We start from the raw sequence: 23,994 nt of genomic DNA, 5'->3' as shown, positions 1-23,994 counted from the left end.
TATTTCTACCAAAAAATAAGTAAATTATATTTTTTATTAATGGACGGTTCTGATAGTGTAAAGATAAAACAAATAAAAGGTTTTTTTATACATGGCGTATTAACGATTACAGCAGAAGAATGGTATTTCTGTTTATGCTATCGGCGTTGTATAGCAAGCGATAAAAACGGGGATTTCAATATCAAATTAAATGGGATAAAATATGAAAAAGTTTGTTTTAAAATTCTTAAACATTAGTCTGCTTAACCTGCATATTCAGTACCTACGAGACATTGTTTAATATATTTTACTAGGTGCAATCATAGTCTTTAATTTACCAATGGTTTTGAAACACATTAGCTAACTAGAAAACTTTGCTTAAGTCATAAATTCAGTTATAGCGCGACAATAAATATTTTACAAATTCGTAACTTTTCTATAAAGCTATAAAACATATTATACGATAAAGATTTTTATTGTTGCACCGTTCCTCTTTCCCTACTCTAAATCTTTCAGTATGTCGAAATAATTATTACTATAATTTTTCGTTGATTTAGTGTTTTAGATCGATTCTTTGATCCGATTTTTAATCAATAAAATCGATATTAAATCGCTGTTCTTGAAAGTTCAAGGCTACTATTATCTTTAGTATGTCAGTATAGTAGTGATAACCGTAGTTAACCTATTTTAGTTACCTAATTATATTTATATTAAATTTATATCTATTTAAACTACAGTATTATGTCTGGTTTGTCATTTATAAAATCTACCAAAGGCAAAGTCATTCTCGCAACTGTCTTTGCTCTACATCTTGCTATTTACGCCGCGAAACCGTCTTTTTTTAAAGAAGAAAAAGATAAAAAATCGCTACAAGCTCCGCCGAAATACTTGCCATAAACCAGAATGACCTTTCAATAGGATTGATACGGAAGTTGACGATTGTTATAAAAAGTTAATCGAAGTGTATTCATGATTTATAAAAGCATTGTGGCAGCAGCACCTTACTTATTTAGTAAACGTGTTCTAAACAATTCAGTTAGAACCATGAGCAGCGCTGGGAAATTCCAAGTCTACGTCACTCGATCGGATATGCCTCAAACTGGCATAGAACTACTTAAACAGCAGTAAGTTCCATTAACTTTTATAATTCCTTAACGCGATTTTACAATTTTATTCTCTAAGACCCCATTCCCTGAAACGAAACTTAAATGGACAAAATACTTGCAGTGCCTATTTCTCTAGCCTGAAAAGCACAATATAGTTTCAGTTATCATATTGCTTTCCATTAGACAAACAAATTCCTGCTTAGGATGTCGCTTTATTGAACAAATTAATTGTTAACATGACAAGAAATTTGGAGCAGTGTAGTTGTTAGGCTCTGCTACTTATCATAGTAAGTTATAGATTTAGATCGTGGCAGGAGCAAGTTCAGATTGTATAATATTGCCGCTGTTAACAAACACTACAACAAAATGTTGTTAAGAAAACCAATATATCCTAGAATCAAAAATATTTAAGTAGCTATGTGACCTCCACTGATCCAACTTGGGTCATGATGGTTAATTTATAACTCCCAATAAAAATAAATGTATTAAAAAGTAGGAATGGTTAGTCTATTTTTAAATTGTACAATATTTTATAAATTTATCACTACTCAACAAAAATTAATTCAATGTAAAGAGATATTAGGTGTATGATGATTTATAGTTTCATACACTTTTGTTGAGAAGAGACTTATGTGTAAATATTAAAACTAATCAAACAAGATTGAAACTGACATCCACTCTATTATGTATAATGTTTTAATTTTCAGATGTGACTTAAAAATCTGGGAGCAACCATCCCCAGTTCCAAGACAAGAATTCCTGAAAAGCATTGCTGGTGCAAATGGAATATACTGCTCATTGACAGATAAAATTGACAAAGAATTACTTGATGCTGCAGGGTCTGCTCTAAAAGTTGTAGCGACCATATCTGTGGGATATGACCACATAGATGTGAAGGAATGTAAAAATAGAGGGATCAGGATTGGATACACCCCTGATGTATTAACTGATGCAACTGCAGAGCTTACTGTAATAATTTTTAAATTATCAAATAGATATAATCATCATTTCAGCAGATAAATGCCCACTTCAAGTCAGGCCTTCCCCAATGATCATAATAAAAAGTCTTGTGCTTGCACTTCCAGTATATACTCCCCTTGACTTTGTCTATTTTGTTGGTCCACCTAATAGGGGGTGAACTCATGCCACAACTACAAGCTTTGGAAATATGCATAGGATATTATTTTTAAATAAATAAACACTGAAACTTAGCCACAATGCAATACTTAAGAACATTTATTTTAAGCATTTTAATCATATTCCACAAATTAAATGGTTATTAGATAATTTAAAAGTAATGCTTTATATTTAAGTAAAATTGTAATTAATTTAGCATTGTCACTTTTGAATATGGCAATTTCTTAACACTTTCTTTCTTCATCAATTTATTAGAATCATTAATAATAAAAATACATTTTATTGCTTGTCATACAGAGTGATATTCTTGTAAAAATGTATTTTATTTCTTATTGCAGTTGGCTTTACTGTTATCCACATCAAGACGATTGCCTGAAGCACAAAATGAAGCAAGAACTGGGGGCTGGGTTTCATGGGCACCAACTTGGATGACTGGACCAGGTCTTGCAGATTCCACAGTTGGGATTGTTGGATTTGGTAGAATAGGTCAAGCAGTAGCTAGAAGAGTAAAATCTTTCAATACTTCAAGAATTCTTTATTACAACCGTAGCGAAAGACCAGAGGCGAAGGAAGTTGGAGCAGTTAAGGTTAACTTAGATGAATTATTAGAACAAAGTGATTTTGTTATTTGCTGCTGTGCTCTTGTACCGGAGACCAAAGAAATATTCAACAAAGAGGCATTTGAGAAAATGAAGAAAACTGCTATTTTCATTAATACAAGCCGTGGTGGTACTGTAGACCAAAATGCATTGATAGAAGCATTAAAAAACAACACCATCAGAGCAGCGGGCTTGGATGTTACTACACCAGAGCCATTGCCACTAGACAGTCCATTATTTAAACTTCAGAATTGTGTAGTGCTGCCTCATATAGGCAGTGCTTCCATTGAGGCAAGAAACAAAATGAGTGAGCTAACTGCTAAAAATATATTAGCTGCTCTGAATGACACCAAAATGCCAGCGGAGCTTAAATAAAATTGTAATTGATTGAATTATTCAATTGTACTTGTAACATATGTACAAAATAATAGCAAATATATATTTATAGTATGTCACTAGTTTTATATTTAAAAATGTGATAAAAGTTCCATTCGGATACACTACTGTGATCAAAAAATAAAATGAAATTGTGATTCAAAAACTTCCGGGCAGTAGGTAGACAAGTCAATATTTTTCTATGTTGCCAAGTGTCTATTTTACAAGTTTGAGTATCATTTGGCTCAGCCCAAACCATTTTGAAGGATATTCTGTCTCAAACTTGTCAATCGTCTCAATTTGTCCCAACTCTACTCATATTATTCTGCAATTACCTTATTCCCCTGATTTAGCTCTTTATGACTTCTAGCTATTCCACAAACTCAAAAGGCCAATGAAGGGACGCCATTTCAGATGGAAGTGATAAAAACCAAATCTGTCATGAATATTATACCAGAATAAGATTGTTCAGATTCTTTCAAGGACTTGAAAAGACCATTGGCCAAAGGGTATTGGAAGGGGATTACTTTAAAATTTACCAATAAAGAAGGAATTTACATTTTATAATTAAACTTACTTTTTGATCATAGTATTATGTCTCAAACTGGACACCTGGTATGGTAGGTCATACAATGTGAATATATAACGTCGCCAAACCAAGTATTAGAAGTTATTATCAATAAACTAGTCTATCCATTTTATCAGCAGTAAACCTTTATGCTTTGATCATTCAACATATTTTAATTTTGAGGTATGATTGTATTAACAATTAAAAAATTAACTACAGTTACAAGTAGTGTCTCTACATAAAAAGGCTAAAGCAGATTAGTATGTAAAATTATCTCTTTGGTTGTAAAACATTGGAAGGTGTTGGATTCAAGTTGCTTCTTATTGGTCCTTTTGGAAATCTATGGCAGAAGCCTCTTTCCAGCAGTGGACATCTGACATTAGAAATATTTTTCCTTTTAACTAATACACAATCAGTCTGGAGACTATAAGCAGATATTTTATGTGGAGTATATTCATAGTAGAGGTGACTCAATTAAAGCCACTCTGTTTTAACAAGAGCTACATCCTTTTATGCAGCTACAGGTGATACCTTTCGATGATTTGGCGAAATTTGTGTAAGACTTTGGCAGCTAACTGGTGATGGCTGAAATGATATGTTGAACCCTATGCCTCAGACGTGCTGATATTTTTAACCTTTGGTACAACTGATTGGGCTCTCAGATATGTTAAAGGTAAAATTTAGTATTACTCAAACATAGGAAAATGTATTTCAAAGGTTAGTGACAAATGAGTAATCAAATTAGGCTCCCCACTAGGTGGACCGTTGACATAATTAAGGCCCTTCATCATAATGATTTTAGCAGTAGGTGTTTATGGACTGAAAAAAATATAGTCCCAAATGTACAGCACCTAAAGATTTAAGCATGTTTTTCTATTTTTTTTTTGTATAAATTCACTTACAATTTGCTTTGAAATTTAGAGGTTTGTATGCATTATTCACTGTAATGATTAAAGGAGGAATACTCGAATTCTACTGTAATCAACTACCAGCTAGGGATCAATTTATCATGTTTGTTATTGTAAAAATAAAAAATATAACAGAACAAAATAATTTATTAAACAGTCTTAATATCATAAAATGACTATTAAACTAGTCATTGTGTTCATGTTGTGCTTCAGATTCTCTCCAATTATTCTGCACCATCTCAACTATCATGTTCCACCATTTGGACTGCATGAAGTAATAAATCGAACATATTATGATGAACAACCATGACAGCACTAGGAAATAATCTGTGTCTTTTTCAACAACACTAGAAACGGGTCCTTGAAAATCTTTGGAAGTAACTAACAGCTCAAGTGGATATTGCCCTGTAATTGCATGAACAAACTTGCTGAATGACTGAATGTTGTATTCAGTGCCATTGAATTTACCAACCGGTCTACCATTATGAAACATTTTGAGAGTTGGTACACCTACTATTCCAAACTGCGCATTAATCCCATGATACTTTAATGCATCAAGTGCTACCATTTTAATGTTAGGATAAGCTCTGGCTAGTGCATTGAAGTAAGGTGCTGCATGTGCACTAAAGGGGCAAGCTCTTGCATAGAACAATACTAAGACACAGTCTGCCTCGACATCTCTGCTCGTAATGTCAGGTTTCACTTGTAAAAGTTTAGCCAAGTGTGTTCCATTAATAATCTCGACCTCTATATCCTCTGTTTCAACATAAACAATTTCCTTGCATTTGACAAGTTTTCTTGTTTCATTGGTTGTTTGTGTTCTATTCTCAGCTGTGATATTCGCTGATGTAACATGATTGTAAAGGTTAGTCAATGTTTTGTTGACATCTGATACAACATTTGAAAGTAAAGATTCTGAATCATCTACATTAGGAATGTCAGGTTCGTCAACTTTTTCTATATCAAGTTGTTCTTCATCAACATCAAATTGTCTTGTTAATATTGGTAAACCTTTAAAGTAAAAGAAAAATTTTCAATTACATATAAAAAAACAATGACAAAAAATAACAACAAACTATCAATTGAAATTGTAATTTTGTAGCATAAATTAGTAAACACTAAAGTATATAATTATTGTGGAAATAATATTACTCTTTTATAACAAAAACTATATTCTCGGCATACGCAAATACGGTGATACTATAAGATTCAGTATTTCATATCAAGAAGAATGACATGTCATGAAAAAGGTGTAATCTTTACAATAAGGTAAGGTGAACTGACTTGTTTTTATTTAATGGGATTAAAAATACCTCCTTCGAAACAAATGTAATCAATATTCCTACCAAGAGAGCTCGTAGTTTATTAATTTGTTAAGTTAATATGTAATATTAGCAAAAACATCCTGATAATTTAAAAAAATACTAAACAAATACGTACTGAACACTAATATTATAGACATAAACAATTCACTTTTTTTACTAATGTACATAATGGCGTAATTATCGATACTAAGGAATGAAAACAATCTTTACATTTATTTCCACCTTACAGTAACAATGTTAATATTCATGAAGGTTTTCTAATATGAATATTCCGTATTATTCACTTGGGTTTAAATATTGAAATGTCAAAATATTGGTGTGGTCAGACTTTGTTTAACACACCTACTAAAACCAACACTAAATATATTGATTTATAATCGGTTTTAGTAGGATTGTAGCAAACATTGTAGAAATTTTGCTTTGAATTTTTATTTTATGAACATTACGTCTAAATTAGAAAATAGATATTTTTAACGCATAAATCATTTGAAAATTTTTAAATTGATGTAATAATATTAATGAAAGTATATTCCCATACTTTCTTCTTCTTCTTTCTTGTGGCGCTACAATCCTTTACGACTCTTGTCCTACTTCTAGATCCTTTTCCATCTCATTTTATCTTTCGCTGTTTTTTGCCAAAATGCCTTCCTTTCGGTACTCGAGAGATCTTCGTCTACACATTCCAGCCACGTCTTCCCGAGTCTTTTTTGTTGCGAGATCCACTTGGAGATGGTATTAACAGCCCTGGTGTTTGTCGTTCTTTTCAAGTGGCCTGCCTATTTGTACCTTGGTGACTTGCAGAACTTGACAATCGTTTCGTTGTGAATCAAATCATTCAGCTTGTGATTAATTCTTACACGGTACACGCCATTATCTTTTCGATCGGGATGGAAATCGTTTTCAATATTTTTCTTTGTAACATTGCTAGTTTTATTTCATCTTTATGTATCATCGTCCAGGTTTCATACGCATCGGTCATAACTGGGCGGATTACCGTTTTATAAATGGCTAGCTTAAACTTGGCAATTAATACCTTGCTACATAAGTGATGTTCAGGAAGTTTAGATTAGATCTCGAGTAACGAAATTCATTCACAACCTCATTTGAAACCCAAACTTGGCGGAAACGGATTCTGGCAATATTCCGTGGTTAATTAGGCTTTGCTTGGATTGGCTAGTTCTTGCTATGTCGTCCGCGTATGCAACCGCCTGGGATGTAGTATAGTCTACAAGCCTGTTGAGATTGACATTTCGTGTGCTGGCCTACAGTAGTAGGTTAAAGATAACTGTCGAGAGGGCATCGCTGTTTAACTCCGAAGTATATACAGAAAGGTTCGGAGTGTCCATTTTGGATAGCCACTGAAGATTGAGAGTCCCATATAGTCGCATTTATCAAATGAACTGTCTTATTCGGTACTCCAAGTATCACGCTTTATTTATTTACGCTTTCAAAAGCCTGCTGGTAATGGACAAACAGATGATGTAAGTTAATATTGTACTCGTACGCTTTCTCATGCGTTTGTCGCATAAATGGAAATTGGTCTATGATGAAGCGGTTAGGTCTAAATCCGAACTGGTATTCGCCTAGAATTTTTTCGGCGTACTTCATCGGTTTTATGTAGATGATCCCCGAGAAAAGTTGGTATGCAGCAGATAGAAATGATGATGAAAATGATGTTGTTGCAACAGCCTGATTTATCACTTTATTAAATGTAGGTACCGAGGTCTACCAATCTTAAAGCGTCTATCTCTTCAGCTATCCTAATCTTTTTGATGAATAGTAAGAGCACTTCAAAATCACGGCCCCCAGCCTTTAGTGGTTCGGAGGTAACGGTATCTAAAGCAGGTGATATATTATATATAGTATTCAAGTGTTTTATGCGTGCTTGAACCTCCATTAGAGTTAGCTCTGGTAGTTCCTCCTCGACATTATAGTTAATTGGTACATCACAAAGTAGTTCTTCTTGGCGAACAGGTTGAAGTAATTTTAGAAAATGTTCTTTTCATCTATCTGTGATATCTTGTCTTTCCGTTAAGATGTTGCCAATGCTATTACATGCGCAGATGCGCAACTCTTGACTGGAATTTACCGCGTATTTCTTTAAGTTCTTGAACCCTATTATTATTGGGGACGCGCTTTTTCTTCCGTCTACACATTTCTTGTTTTTATATGTAATGCTTTTTTAGCGTCTGTGTCATTTTGTAGATTGCTATAGAATTTAAAAAAAAATCAGTATCAATTCAATGAAATGAATAATATATGATTGTTTGAAGTTAAAATTAATGTTTGTTTTAAGCTCAAATGAAAAACAGTGTTGTCAATATTATTAGACCCATTATTAATGATGATTAACGAAGTAGATAGAATTTGGTAAAAGTCATGCGAGTAGTATTATCTACTTACATGACATAATGGGCAATGGCCCATACTCAGACAACAATTTAAACATCACCTACTTATTTTAAAAGATGAACACCGCTGGCTTTTCGGCTTATGTCGTTTCAAAGTAAGTCAAATCACAGGGCGGATGTATTTTATTTATAATGGAAATTAACCCACTTTTATCAAAGTTATTAATGCAGATACATTGTTGCGAAAGACGTTATTTTAAAATCCGTAGAACCACTACTACAGCTGTATTGTTTCTTTTAGCATCAATGTATAGCATGAATGGTTACAAGAATTATTTATAATTAAATTAAAATATCTGAACATTAAAAATTAAACAAGTGTAGAATAGGTAAGGTTAATTAGACTTTTATATTTATTAGTTTTTTTTAATATGTTAAAGAACGTATTATTGAACGAGGACCTAAGGCAGTTTTGATCTATTTTTATTTATTATTTTTACAGCTTCATTACATTACCAATTTATGCAAATGTCATTTTCTTCAAAAAAATTTCAAATATGTATAGGGTAAACACGCTAAGAAATATTAATCCTATTTAATCACAAATAATTATAATTAATACGGAAAATGTTTCTGACGTGTTAATTCAAATGCCGGTCTAAGAGATAAGGTCAATTTACTCAAATATATATCACACTTACTTTTTCCCAATGATCAATACAACCATATTACGTATTATTATCATATTCATAAATAACTATACATTTATCGTAAACGAAATAGAAAACCACTTATTGTAATAAAGTAAAAACATATTCATTTTTTATCGTGAGTATATCGAGTAATTTAGTTAATATGCTCTTAATTTATGGCAATGACATTAATTCCGTCGACTCAAAAAATTATGTTGTGGAAGAGATATATTTATCCTAGGTGTTGTAGTGCGACGCGACTCGCGAATGCTTCTCCCAGTATTGTTTTATTTCGTATCGAAATCGGAGCTGAGCGGGCTAACTAGTGATGAGAAGATAAAAGTATCGATAATTTTTTTTTTAATATAAAACGGTATAACGTCACATTTTTATATACAAATTATCGTCATGTTTGCCGAAAGACGTCCACTGTCATGCAGACGAGCAATTCTTTAAGCTACATCAATGATTTACATTATGTTTTAATGCTTGACTATTTTATGGATATCATGAAATTTAAAATAAATTATAGGTTTTGTTTTTATCAGCCATTTTTTTAAAGAATATTTATGATATACACACAAAGCAGAAAAACTAAAAAAATAAGGTTAAATATTACTTTAGCATTTCATGCATTCACATTATTTATGTCCAAATATCTTTTCTAGACAAATACTATTCTAGTTTTGTTGTAACATGTCTTGTGGGCCAAAATAAATCCTAATTAATTTTAATGACTTTCATTGTAATATGCAAATAGCGAGATTTGACAGTTAAGCTATACCTTTTTGTGCACCAATCACAGTCTATTTTTATGTATTTATTTAGAAAAGTACAGATGTAGGTGCATTATAATTAAACAATTAAACTTTATAAAAATAAAAAAGGCTGATACACCTGCTCATTTAACGTGTACAACAATAATATTATTTATGATATACGACAGCAAATATTCAAGAAAAGTAGGTTATAATCTAATAATTAGGGCTGACAATACCGGGATCCCGTATACCGGACGATTTTTGTCCGGTACTCAAAACCGATATTTATGTAAAAATACCGCTATTTCGTTATTACATAAGTTGATAAAAATTGATTTTTGCACAATATAAATCCAACTTAAAATAATATTAATTAATTACAAGAATTTTTTTAAGATATACAAAGAATTTGATTGTATTAAAAAGTTTTTCAGGCACATTTATTACATACACCGAGCCGATGAGCCGAGTATGGCACCATCGAAAGCGGCGGTGCCGACAATACGAAACGATTGTTTATGTTTTACGTCTACGGTCCTATGAATAGATCTAGTTTATACAAATACATAAAGTATGTTATACGAAAATTATTTAATTATTTTAATTAGATTGTTTCATTTTTCAAATCAGCTGTAGTGTTTATAAGTAAAAAATAAACAATTGATTGTTTATGTTTTTGAAGAATTTCATAAATACTTTCTATATATATTTTATACGAGCCTATTATAGGTAAAATGTAACATAGAATTTAATATTGGATTTCATATATTATTTGTTGACAAGTCAATATAGCAACCGAGGTAAGTAAAAATATAACTAGTAAATTTTTTATTAATTATACCGGTATCCCGGTATTTCAAATACCAAATACCGGTATTAAGATTTTGGTTCGGTATTGTAAGCCCTACTAATAATTATAAGAATACCTAAATTATACATTACAAAATAAAACAATTTTTTTCCAATTTTATCTAGTAAATCTGTTATAGTTTCTTTTCGGAATATGCATATCAGGTCAAAGATGTCAGGACCAGGCGACTTAGCGTTGAGTTCATTATACAATCTGCATAATGTGAGTTTTGGAGAATTTAGATCTATGTTGGTATGGACAGATGGTTTAAGAAAAGTTTTTTGAATACAATATCAAAGAAATTCGTGTGGGACTAATAAATATATATAATTAAGGATATCACTGTATAGTGCCATTTACTAATTTTTAAATAAACATAAAATCATATATCGAGACTTGTTATAAAATCTCGATAAACTAAAAAGATGCACAATAGATATTTTGAGACCGCTGCAGGCAGTTCCCGTGCGAGCAGCGCCGCGTACGCCGGCCAAACGCGAGTTAAAATAATCTAAAATCATATCAGTCGTTTGGTATTTCTAATCAATGAACGGAATGGCTTCTTCGTGGGATAACAGAGTGGCGTTTGTGGTACGATATTTGTACGGTAAGCTGTTTTCACTTGTATTATTCAATTGTCATATAAGGGCCTCGCGAACAATTTAAAAACGAAAAAGAAATATTAATGAAATCTATGTGTTCATATTTAATTAAATACCAAACTATTATTAACTAAGTAATTCATAAACATTTTTTTTCTAAATTTACTGCATTAAAATTACATTTATCACGTACTCTTTTTTATAGGTTATTCTAGTCAAATTTAAACTAAAACAATAATAAATAAATTCACAAAATTATAACAACCTGTATTTAAAATCGTTATAATTTTTAAAAAAATTAGGATTTAATTTTACATATAATTTTGTGATGCAAAATCCTTCGTTTTAATTAATTTGCTTGAGATATAAAGTATGTTTGATTATAAATTAAATATAGATTTTTAATATTTTACTAAATCTCTATTTTCATTATTAAAAATATTCTTGTTTTATCAAAGTAAAATAAAATTACTAAAGAATTTGTAATATACATCTATTAGCTTTAAATATTCTTTGATTTTGAAGGACTGATGTTGATTTTCTATTTTGCACATACCTAATCCAACTAATAAATTTTGATTTATTAAATCGCTTTTGATTATCAGCAATAGATATAAACATAATTCAATACCCAAAAGCTTTTAATAATTTTACATCACGAAACATCCAATATATAACAAATAAACATACATTTACAAATGAATTACAACATAGGTATCTCTGGTATCATTTGACATTAATACAACGTAGTGTTAGTAAAATAAAAAAAATAAAAACTTTTTTTTTCTATTTTGACGATCAAAAGGGTACTGTTAATTGGTTATCCATATTTTATTGTTTAAATATTATCTAAACTTTATGCAATTATCAAAATTTTAGTACAATAAAGCGCATATCAAAGTAAATATATTCTAACTTCCGAAATATCTTATAGATTCACGTAAGACATCAGCTGACTGACGTCTGAGAAAATTGCATTTTATTTGTGGTTATAAATTTGTTTTATTCTTTCTGTTGATTTTGTGTAGGTATTATACATTATAACGTTGAAGTATACAAAACATTAGCGTGTATATACTTCTTTACTTTTAACTAGTTTAATGCTTGTCATGTGATGGAATACGATGCTATAAATATGTGTAGGATTGCGTGGTAGATTATGCATATGTGACGTCACCAGTGATCGGAATAGGTGGATTTATTTTTGTTCTTGATCTGTAAATTTTTAACAAGAATATGCATTTTTTTATTAAAAATAAATGGCGGTCATTTTTAAAAACTCCTATCTGTTTGTACTGCCAGAAGTCAATAGTTTGTTACGTTCCAATTAAAAAAATTAATTAATGTTATATGTTTTATAGTGATCACTTCATTTATTGATTAAGTGTTAAATAAATAAATTGATTTTGTAACCGATAAATGTTCATTGATGGAATTGTTAAGCGACAAAATAATTTTTCATTGTCTGAACTGTCAAACGCGCGAAGTCAATTGGGAAGTGTGGAACACTAAATTTATTTAATAGTTTTACATAATCTGCGCAATTTTGTAATTATTTTTTCTATTACAAACTTATTAAAAATTTTAAGGTATATATATAAAAAATGAATGAAATCAGTAAAGTCATTTAATTTCTAAACAAGCACAACAATAACAGTCACATGTCACCTTAATCATTAACAGTTTTTGGAACTTTGTTTTACAATTTCGTATTCCCCGACACATGTCATTATTAAGACATAACATCATTAGCAAGTCTTTGTTGTCAGATTATTATCTGTCATGTAAAACTTTTGGAGTTGACATTTTGACACTACACCAGCTTATTAAATAAATGATCGTATAAAAGAATGCATCACCTCTTTTACCATTACTATCCAGTTCTAGATCAGTTAGTTCAATGTTGCTAGTTGTCCAATCTGGATGAATTGGCGTAAATAATATAAATGTATATATATATTTATTCATTTAATTTTCTTTATATGTTATATGCTATCTCCAAATTCTACCCGGTATTGCGACCGGTGCTATAGGAAGTACAAGGAGACCTATGTTTATCAGCAGATGTTCAATCACTAAAATGATGATGGTTGCGATTTGTGAGCAGTAGCGGTCGGTCGTGAAAAAATAGAAAAATATAAAAAACTGGCACTGCAGTACGTAGTTCCCATTGTTGGTAGTTTTATGATATTATGCATTGTATTTGTTTTAAGTAAAGTCAAGAACGAAAATCTTTTTTCAACAGACTCTAAACACATTTTACGGTGCACTTTGGTCACTGACGAAGTAAGATCAACCATCGAATCAGGAGTCCCACCCCCCTAGAACTACCTCTTTCTTTATTAGTAGTTAAGTTAGTTTTGCGATACTTGCAAAAGGAAACCCGGCCTTCATCATCATCTAGGAAACTTTTTACAGCTGTATAACACTCTAGAAAAATATAAGATGTGAAATTTTATAAAGTCTCTTAGTAAATTTATGTAAAAATTATATATTATATTGTTATATTTTTTTTGCTAAAAAATTACCAAGTTTTTTTATGAAATGTGAACATAATCTAATGTTAACATAAAGTAATATGTTAATAAATCTAGTATAATTGCCTTTTGTCCCTCTGTCACCCCAAACGTCGTTGTAAATGCCAAAATAATATATCATATCTATGATATGATATGATGCGCTTATTTTTTAAATTGTTGTGGATCGATAACATAGTTAAAGTAATCAAAAGTCTTTGGATGTGGGCAGCGAAGAGCTGTCGGCGATCTTTGGGGTAGACACATGCGTTGCAGTCGGCATCTATCAGCTGACAAGGTGATGATATGATGATGACAATAGTTCTCCGTAAATCGTATTCTGATCATATTTGTGTTACAATTTAATTAATCCGTGTATATTTTGGCAGAGGGATTAATGAAGTATTACTGGGTATTGTTTCTCGTCTCAGCCGGCCAAACGCGTCGGTTGCGAAACGGTTCAATGGAGGCGTGGCTACAATGCCAGTGACGGCCGACGGTGCCAGGATTAGATCGGACTTGACCCGTGTCGTTTCTTTGATATTGACTTCTGGCAATATGACCGCTGTTTTTTTTTTAATTGTTACTCGTACTGGTTACATTTTAGTGTTGTTACATTATTACAGGAATCGTAATTCGTAAATCGATTTTTGATACTTGCACCGTGAAATTATAATATTAATATAGTCGATGTCAAACCAATTCATTTTATGTGTTTCGAGATGTACGTTTGATATTAAGCTAAGGTTTTAGACCCATAGTAATGCACGTGCTACTTCTGCATGCGTCTTCATGATGACAGTTTGACAGCTCCTGCTCTACCTTAAGAGTTCGAAGCACTAAGCCGACTTCTTTAAAACTGTGCTAGTATATTAAAGCGTTTTCATAGTTTTGACAAAATGTATCATAAACTGCCATTTTATCAGGGTTTTAACTAATATTAGTCTTATAAAACCCTTTCGTTGTGATCACAACAAAATGGTATCCCATGTAGAATTTCACTACGAGACAAAAAGGTCGGGCAGTGTTTAATCGGTGTGTTAGTGTGGTTATCAATTTTGAGGTTATGTTTCATTTGGGCACTCTACGATTTCTCTCCAAACCTGGAACAGATTAAATTACACATATAATATAGATCAGTATACCTAGTAAATTCTAATTTTTAGGGTCATTCACATATTGGTTTCCTCTCATTTATTAAGCATATTTATCAACATTAAATCTAAACGAGTATCATATTTTCTTCAAATTCAATATCACAATAGATTTCTATGAAAAACTACATCTCCAGTGAGTAAATTATATAAGAAAAGTGAGGTTTTTTTAATTTTACATAATTAACCTCCTTGCAACATAAAGTTAAAATAAAATACGTCGTGTTAATACTATGTCGTGTAGCTTGATGTTTTTTGGAGTATGAGCATTAACTTACTGAGTTTTTAGTCTGTTTTGATTGAAATCTGTCCATCTCGTTGGAGAACGTACAACAGATCGTTTGCCTTCCACTTTTCATTATACCGCGGCACGTGGTGATGTGCCATCTAAGTTCCGAAAGCTTATATAGCAGAGTTTGTTTAAAAATATTATACTTAGGATGTAAACTTTTTTAAAAAGTGTTCAAGCATCAACAGCATTACCCGGTAATGTACACTGGAAACAATATAACCGCGGACAAACGTTCTTTGATATATTTTATTTGGTATACTACCATTATTTATCAGCCTTCATATTCCTCACTTGAACGTTTCTGGCTATCTGCGTACTTTATATCGTCTTAAAAACTTTCTCCCTTTCCAAAACTTATGCAGTGCTTGTGTAATTGCTCATTCCTCCTGTAATTGGCTATGGTGATATGTGCCATTCTTCTGATTGTAGATCTAGTCAATTAACAGGACAGCTTTCTGTTTATAACATTCGATTTATTTTCAATCTCCGCAAATTCGACCATACATCTTCTTACTGTTCTTATCTAAAATGGCTGCCGTGATAGCGCCGTTCATTACGTGCACTAACTACATTTTTCTCTTTACTCTCCGTTTCCAGTACGTCCAAAAAACACTTCGCCCCTCGAGCAATATATACTCAATGTCCCTGCTATCATGCTGACTTCACTATCTCCTTCGCAATACAATCTATTCTTCTCTGGAACATGCTCCTACATGATATTTGGAGGATCAGGAATCAAGACAAGCTGACGAAAAAAAAGATAGTTAGATGTTACGTAGATGATACGTATTATATTATATTTACATATAATTATAGCTAGCAGTAGTCATTAGGATTTTAATATTAGGTGTTTTTACCTTCGATGCTTTTTTCCTGCTCATTTTGATTTTACTTTTATCATATTTACCTATTTCACCTACCTTCATCAGTTTATCTTTGCACCGTCCAAACTGTTAACTGGTAGATTATTCCTTCGGCGTGTTATATATGTACAATAACATATATATATATATATATATATATATATATATATATATATATAAAGCCGTTGTACATTAACGTTTTGTTTCTTTAACAGACATCGACTGCAACGGATACTTGGATGCGCATGACTTCCACTGCCTCGCGCTGCGCTCGTGCGTGCTGGAGGGTCGCGGCGAGTGCAGTTCCTCCCGGCTCCAGAAGTACCAGCACATCATGCTCAGTCTGTGGGAGGAGATAGCTCAGCTGGCGGACTTCGACAAGGTGCCAGACTATGTCGGTTATCAAGTCACTACATTGTACTGCGCTGTTCGCAAAGCTCTGCACACTGAAGGGATACAAGCTTTTGTAAATGCATATTATTTTATTATAAAAACAATAATACAAATTACAAAAATTTTTAACCATCTATTATAAATCAGAAGTTTTTCTGTACGTATGTCGTAGACGTCCATCATAAAATTTTTGTTACAATAACACACAGTGAAGGTTAGGCGTTACAATTACACAAATAAAACGTCAATCACATACAACCAAAGTATACATATCAATAATTCCCCTATTTTATATAAATTAATGAAAATTGAAATTTCCTGATGTAATTTAATATAATTTTCCCTTTTCACACTCTGTCCGGATCATTCTGTATTTAAGAAGGAACACTGCGATCTCTCTTTCAGTCTGCTACATTTAGTTTCTAGTTAAAAGTAAAATAAATAAACGTAAATAAAAAAACTAATAGGATAATTAAAAAACGATTAATGTATAGTTTAATTAATTGAAAGTTAGCAAATAAACCCAAAAAACTAATTAAACCTAGTTAATTATAATTTTGTAGTCTTTTCACGGTTGTACTCAAATTAATATATAACGAAGATGACAATGAACATAGATAATATATATTTTTTTGTTTTTAAACGGCCCTCTTTTCTGGTTCTAGTTCCCCCTAATTTTATTATTGGGACAGGGAAGTATTTCCCAAATAATTTCTTCATCATTATTTTTATTTACATTCTCTTCTATAGTCCTTTACAATATCTATCATTTTATCACGTTTCAAACTTTACAGTTTCTTACATTCTCTTTCTTTCATTCACATTCCTTATACACGTCGCCTCTCTTTCTTCATCAAAATCTTTGATATCTCAGTTGGTTACAATTATTTCCTATATTTATTTCTATTTTTTTATTTTTGTTTTTAATCATATTTTTAGCGTTTCGCTTTACAAACTTATTATTGACTTTTTCTTATTAATCACCTTCTTTAAAATTTTGTAACTCATATCTTAAGATACGATGGCGAGCTCTGTCTCCCTTTAGGGGGGCGATAGTGTCACTTCTTACCATGTATTCCAGTTCCATTTCGCACTAGAATCTTTCTATAGCAAATACGGAATAACAAACAACATAGATATTGTTCGACCTTTTTTATTATCACAAATGTACTGTAATACGTGGCCATACAAAACAATATTATACACGCGAAACACGTGTCCAAATTGGTCTGGTAATCGAAAGGAAGAAGGGGGCTTGTCTTGGCGCTCACAGCTGTCCCTTAAACAATTAAGTCCATATCTGGTTAATTTTAAAACAGCACACGTTCTAGAATTTTCACTTTTTAAATTAATCAACTGTTCATTTTAGGATGAAAAACTTAAGTGTTAGTAATTACGTATACTATTTCTTACACATACCGTACACAGCAGCGATACACACAAAAACAAAATACAAATATACAGAAACACACAAAATAAATGAACACACAAAAACTTGTTGCCCTTCAGAACGCGCCGTATCTGCATGTAACGCATGCGTTGTATATCGATGTGTTTTATGGTGGGTATAGATTAGACCAAACTCTTTAATTGTAAATGCTGTTACATTACAAAACAATTCCTCTGGGGACATTCAAAGGTCTTGGTGATCTATGACACACTCTTCGGTCGAAGCGACGACAAAAGCATAAATAGCTCACAAAGCATTTGCTACCAAACAAAAGCCATCCTCGCTTTGGGGGAAGTTTAACGTAAAGAAGGGAGACGACCATTGAACATTTTAGATAGAAGAATTCTGTTTTTCTCAGTTTATTTTCAAAGCGGTAAAATGTTAGATAAGCAATAGCAACCGACACGGTCGAAGTTCAACCCTCCCGGGCGTCTTTAAGTCCGAATGCTGACCACGTACTGAATGTCTGGTCAATATGGAATGGCCGCCTAAAGCATCTATAAGCTCTACAGTCTGGAAGTCTGTTAACATTGCATGTTATGCAATGGCTCGAGGTACTCGAGGGAGTCCTAGAGCATAGATTTGTGGACTAAATTTACGCTATGCTCGCGGAATCTGTAAATGGCAATAGTATAATAATTTGCCTGAATCCAGACCAAAAAAAGATTATACTGGCCAATAGTCACACAATGAGAAATGGATAGAATATCTGTATTCTTGTCATTATATTTAATTATTTAATCTGTAACGAAGTGATACAACAGAAAATTAAAGTTAATCCCACCCAGCTGTCAAAATGACCGCCGTCAAAGACAAGGCGAATACGGTCTGCCAACTGACTTATCTTGGCAATGGAGTAGAAGAGGTTCAAAGGAAAAGTCGCGTATGATATTTCTATATTTTTATATATTACATATTTTTATATATTACATATTTTTATATATTTTCATATATTCAATAGGCGCAAAATGTCTATTGAACAGACAGACTATACCAGGGTAGCAACAAGAACAAAATCAAAACAAGAAAATTTTGTTAGTATTTTTTTTAATAAAACCAATTTTTAACGGATGTCATTGATACTTGTGGAGTTTTTTTCTCTTGTATACATATGCTAGCTAATCCGGCAGCCGGTGTCTTGTCTTAGGAACTGTCAAAAGCGTGAAATTAATTCTTCTTCTCCTTTTCAACCGATGGACGCCCACTGCAAGGCAAAGGCCTCCCTCAAAGATCGCCACGATGACCGGTTCTGCGCTGCTCGCATCTAACATTTTCCCGCAAAACTACGTCGTCAGTCCATCTACGCTTTCCCACGCCGCAAAGTTTCTACGCGATTTTCTTGATTTTTCCATTAGAATCTTCAACACCAGGAAAATTAAACATAAAAAAGATGCATGGAAGGTAAAATCGTTCTCAAGTTAATGCATCTCTAGAAGAAAGGTGTATTAATTAAAATAAATGTTGCAACTGTCTCATATGGAAATCTTACCACAGTGTCCGACGATTGAGAGTTCTCAAGCCCTTAAAACGTCAGAAAAAAAAAGTTAAAAGTAAATATCCATGATATATACCGTTAAAAATTGGTTTTATTTCTCGAGTAATATTCGTGTAAACTCAATAATTTTGTATTGTATTAATAACATAGCATAAAAAATAAATATATTGCTTATGTACGTAGTGCTTAACATAAACACGCTGCCGCTATGCGCACGCTTCCCGCCAATTTGCATCTGTCAATTGTCAGCCATCTTGATTTGAGAATTAGTTTATTTTTTTTAGGACGGTATAATAACGGTGGATGAATTCAAACAGGCAGTCATGAATTGTTGCGTCGGACGACGGTACGAGGACTTCCCGCAAGCGATGAAGGCATTTATTGAATCAAATTTCAGGTTAATAGACCTGAACAGTGATGGGGTTTTAGCGTTAGAGGAATATAGGTACGACTGCGTACAGAGAATGGTGTTGGAGGACATCAAAATTATCGACGAAGCCTTCTATTCCTTGTTAAATGTAAGTTTGTTTATATTTTAATTTGCTTACATTCATTGTATGAACGAATTCATTGGACAGTCGATACCAAATAAATATATAACTTACTTCACTATTATCATCTAAGCCGTAAGATAATTACTGTTGGATATAGGACTTGTCCAGAATTTCACGATAGATCTAACCCGAAGCGACCTGCATCCACAGTCATCGATGTTATTTTATGGGTGGACATCTTACGTTTATTTTACTGGCAACCCTGGCTTTACCGGCAATCGTGCCGGCCCATGGTGTCCGTATCAAAACCTTATCCCCATCCATTCCGCAAAGGGCGTTCTTTAAACAATACAAGTATTTTTTTTTAAGTTTGGCTAGAATATTTTTTCTAGCATGTAAAAAAATTTCAAGAATGTATTTTTTGGAATTTCACCCACAAAAGGCAACACGAAGCAGGCCGAGGACAGCTGGTTTAAGGCACTTAAAGCAGAAATTTCTATTCGTTTTAAGTTACATAGATTTAATTGTTTTTTTTTTATTAATACTCTTCAATTATTGCTTTAGAATAAATATAGAACGTCGTATTTCAACGCAAAATAATAAGAAATAGTTTAAACGTAAAATTTATAATATTTTACAACAGTATACGCTCAAAACAGTTTTGTCCTGTGGAAATATACACGAGCAGTGGTAGCCTAGCTTTAGAGGACTTAGACTTCTTAAGTTCGATTTTGGGGGTACAATCTCATATAATTCACACTTTGTGCATTAATTATATAGCATTACTATTGGTCATAAACGAATTTCTAAAGGATATGTAGCAGTCTCCTACGCGTAACGTAATACCACGTTGCGATCGCCTGCTCGTCAGCCAAGCCTGGCAATTATGTTATATCACTCATACATATCTTTGGTAGGAGATCTCATACAGACATAATATATGTGCTCCCTATAAAAGAAAACTCATAAAATACTAAAATTAACTTCACGAGTTAATAATAAAACATTAAAAAATATTTTTATGTTGTGATCAAAGAACGCACAAAATAAATAGTCTCAATTTGAAAATAATTCAAAACCTTACGAAATAACTAGGAATTTCTGAAACGTATAAACATTAGCATTACTTCATAGTTTGAAAATACGAAAACTTTCCTGAGGTATACTGTTTAAACATATCTTTCGTCGCTTGAAGATTAAACTACCTCTCCATGAGAGTTGACATTTTTTCAAGTGTCATGATATACAAAGTCAAATCAATTTTTAAGTTGATAAGTGCGTTTTTTATACACCATACTGTAAAAAAAGTAACACTGGTCTCTGATATTGTTGGCGATCGTGTGGACTGTATAAACGGATTAAATAAATGCAAATGATGGTGGTAATTTAATTACAATTTTACAAAGTAAGTAATAGTAAAATGAAGCGTAACAATAGACTGTCGAAAAAAAAAACATGTAGAACTCATAGCAATACAAACTGTCAATATAAAAAATATAAAAAAAAACCAAATGAAAATGTAAAGAGATTTTAAGTATCCCAGACACTCGCTAAGGTATATTCTCGAATAATTTGGCAGACGACGTCATAAAGATTTACGACGGGTCAACTGGACCGTTTAATAAGTAATTTCATTTTATACATGCAATTAAGATGCGTTCACAGAACACGATATGTAATGCATACACGAATAGATCGTTGAAATCTAATTTTGTGAAGGAAAACACAAATTTGTCATCTCTAAATCTGAAAAACATATCCTCAAAGATATTTATGATGGGATATACTATAATCGCCACGCTTGGCAGGTGGGTTGGCGATCGCGATGTGGTATTATGGTATGCAAAGGACTTTGCCTTCTTCTAGAAACCTGTTTGTTATTTTAATAAAACTAAATCAAATTGAGTTTGAATACCGACGTAAACATTATAAATCAATTTCCATTTTGATCTCCTGACTTCGCCTTCAATTGGCAAACACTATTTCCAATAATAGACCATTGTTCCTAAAATAATTATCAGAAAAACACAATTTTTTTTATGAATAAATGATTTTTATCTGTGGATGCATAATATTAGCAAATTTATTTCCTTTTTTTTATCTAAACTTGCGATTAAATTTACAATTTGTAATTAGTCTGTTAACTATCTTTAAACATGAAATAAATGGAATGCATCTTATCTTTATACTGTATACATTTCATGTACCAGGTTGGTTGGTTGGTAGGTGCAAAAGCTTTGAAGAAGTATATACGAGTATATCATTTTCTGTCCATATTGTAAGGTATAACCTATTTAAAAATCAATAGTAACAGAAATAATAAATAACATTATAATAATAAAGTAATACAACGCCTTTTCAAAATTCGAATTGCGGCATATTTAAATCATTTATTATTTACTCTATCGCATTTCGATATAAAAAATAATTGACGTAACATTTTTAAAGCGATTATTTTGAATCGATTATGTTGGATCTGTATGTCAACACTGGCAACACACATTGATCTTCGTCTTCAGACATTGCGGTTATTTTGACCGTATTATGCATAGCTTATAGGTCAGAATTTTGTTAAAGCTTATACATCTATTTTCAATGACGCTGAATGAAGTGTCATTTTTCTTGTCCATATTCATTTTAATGCCTGCTTGTTTTGATGCTTTACGAGATTATGGAGCATTGTATCCAGGTCTTCCACGGTCCAGTTATTATGACTTTATGTTGTTGCCGAACCCGCTGTAGTCCATGAGCACATAATATTTTGCTGGTAGTCATTCTTAGCTATTCCAACAATAAAAAAAAATAACTTTTTGCTTTCTTTCTACGTGTTTAGTCGCGTACAGTCCAATAAAATTATGCAATCGAACGAAAAGTTGTAAACGAACGTTCTCACCTGGCGCGCGTCCAGCCGGGGACGTCGAGGTTTTTTTTACACAAATTCTCATTTTGAGATTATATCTACGTAATATTAACGACTTTTTAACGATTATTTTGTATTAATTTATGCCGAATGAAGTGATATCAATGAAATAAAAAATTCCATGCCTAAATATAAATTAATCATTACTAGATATCGTATTAGTCGATTGTGTTGCTTAAGTATATAGAACTGGATAGGCCACACGTTCAAAAGGCACTCTGATCACATATCGAGGTGTGCCCTAGAATGGAATCCTCAAGGAAAGCGAGGACGTGGCCGCCTAAAGTAAACCTGCCGGCGGATGATAACTTCAGAAGTGATGGCAGTTGAAATAACAGAGAGCGAAGTAAAGCGCGAAGTTCAAGACCGCTCGGGATGGCGACGTACTGTGGACGCCCTCTGCCTTATCTTGGGGACATAGGAATAACAGATGATGATGAATATAATCTTGATACGTTTTGGACATCTTTTGAATACTCTGGAAATGGTTTCAAAATAGCATCCATAAACATTTTTGCTGACGTACTGGTAAATTAAATAAGTAATCTTTTCATCAATAATATTAAGTATACTATATTGTCATAATAAACTATATTGCCTTAAATGATTTTAGTAAAAATTAATTTGGTATTAAATATTAGTAGCTTTCATTATTATTTAAATCATTCATTAACGTTTAGTTTAAGACTCTGCAAGTTTAAAAAATTGGTTTTAATTTTCAGGATGACGACAGGAGAAGAGGCGGTTTAACTCTCTCACGATACCAGGAGCTGTTCGCTCAATTCCTGGGTGACCAGAGCGAGGACTGTCCAGCGAAACACCTGTTCGGACCACTAGAACTATAAGTGCGTGTGTGTACGACAGTTTCTTCGAAAGTATTCTTATATCAATGGACGAATTATTTACCTACACTTTGTTATGACGTGCACTTGTTTTGAAATCGAAACGTATTTCGCATATTTCGAAAAGTTATCTATTTTTAAATTAAAAATTATTATTAAATTTGAAAATGAGATTTTCAATCAGACGTAAACGTCTTCCGTAATATAGCGCAAGGTATGTTGACTGAAGCGATGCGATTGTCTTAATTACAAATAAATTATAAGTATTTTTTATTTAATTTTTATTTCAACAAACTTTCAATGGAACACATTTTCGGATAAT

General features: G+C 32.3%; 3 protein-coding genes across 4 annotated transcripts; 2 read left to right on the top strand and 1 right to left on the bottom strand.

Moving 5' to 3' along the window:
- Positions 1-641: 641 nt before the first annotated feature.
- On the top strand, positions 642-3,887 carry LOC137918764 (glyoxylate reductase/hydroxypyruvate reductase). Its single transcript, XM_068761661.1, has 3 exons — positions 642-1,103; positions 1,793-2,054; positions 2,561-3,887. Exons 1-3 carry the CDS (start codon positions 949-951, stop codon positions 3,194-3,196), a joined length of 1,053 nt encoding a protein of 350 aa, XP_068617762.1. The 5' UTR covers positions 642-948; the 3' UTR covers positions 3,197-3,887.
- Positions 3,888-4,813: 926 nt separating this feature from the next.
- On the bottom strand, positions 4,814-6,296 carry bug (thioredoxin domain-containing protein bug). Its single transcript, XM_068761792.1, has 2 exons — positions 6,113-6,296; positions 4,814-5,683 (listed from the first exon to the last, which is right to left on the bottom strand). Exons 1-2 carry the CDS (start codon positions 6,162-6,164, stop codon positions 4,857-4,859), a joined length of 879 nt encoding a protein of 292 aa, XP_068617893.1. The 5' UTR covers positions 6,165-6,296; the 3' UTR covers positions 4,814-4,856.
- A 4,831-nt stretch (positions 6,297-11,127) lies between these two features.
- Positions 11,128-23,900, top strand: Scp1 (Sarcoplasmic calcium-binding protein 1). Of its 2 annotated transcripts, none has more exons than XM_068761803.1 (4): positions 11,128-11,258; positions 16,294-16,460; positions 19,701-19,934; positions 23,553-23,900. In XM_068761803.1, the coding sequence occupies exons 1-4, from the start codon at positions 11,198-11,200 to the stop codon at positions 23,673-23,675; spliced, it is 585 nt and encodes a 194-aa protein (XP_068617904.1). In that variant the 5' UTR covers positions 11,128-11,197; the 3' UTR covers positions 23,676-23,900. The 2 variants fall into 2 exon arrangements, with proteins under 2 accessions (XP_068617904.1, XP_068617903.1); XM_068761802.1 differs by having other exon boundaries at positions 16,294-16,472.
- The last annotated feature ends 94 nt before the right edge of the window (positions 23,901-23,994 follow it).

Source organism: Battus philenor, unplaced genomic scaffold (genome assembly GCF_028537555.1).
Source record: "Battus philenor isolate CCGP_79_NKW_IND1 unplaced genomic scaffold, ilBatPhil1.0.hap1 SCAF_15, whole genome shotgun sequence".
Classification (NCBI taxonomy): Eukaryota; Metazoa; Arthropoda; class Insecta; order Lepidoptera; family Papilionidae; genus Battus; species Battus philenor.
The sequence above is the reverse complement of the archived record's forward strand: the minus strand, read 5'-3'. Positions and strand labels throughout refer to the sequence as shown.

Bases quoted from the DNA above. Each gene is read 5' to 3' on its own strand.
- Scp1 (XM_068761802.1), top strand. From the start codon at position 11,198: ATGAACGGAATGGCTTCTTCGTGGGATAACAGAGTGGCGTTTGTGGTA. The intron at 11,259-16,293 runs GTAAGCTGTTTT...TTTCTTTAACAG, and splicing joins TGTGGTACGATATTTGTACG to ACATCGACTGCAACGGATAC. The intron at 19,935-23,552 runs GTAAGTTTGTTT...TTTAATTTTCAG, and splicing joins CCTTCTATTCCTTGTTAAAT to GATGACGACAGGAGAAGAGG.
- bug (XM_068761792.1), bottom strand. From the start codon at position 6,164: ATGTACATTAGTAAAAAAAGTGAATTGTTTATGTCTATAATATTAGTG. The intron at 5,684-6,112 runs GTACGTATTTGT...TTTACTTTAAAG, and splicing joins GTCTATAATATTAGTGTTCA to GTTTACCAATATTAACAAGA.
- LOC137918764 (XM_068761661.1), top strand. From the start codon at position 949: ATGATTTATAAAAGCATTGTGGCAGCAGCACCTTACTTATTTAGTAAA. The intron at 1,104-1,792 runs GTAAGTTCCATT...TTTAATTTTCAG, and splicing joins ATAGAACTACTTAAACAGCA to ATGTGACTTAAAAATCTGGG. The intron at 2,055-2,560 runs GTAATAATTTTT...TTCTTATTGCAG, and splicing joins ATGCAACTGCAGAGCTTACT to TTGGCTTTACTGTTATCCAC.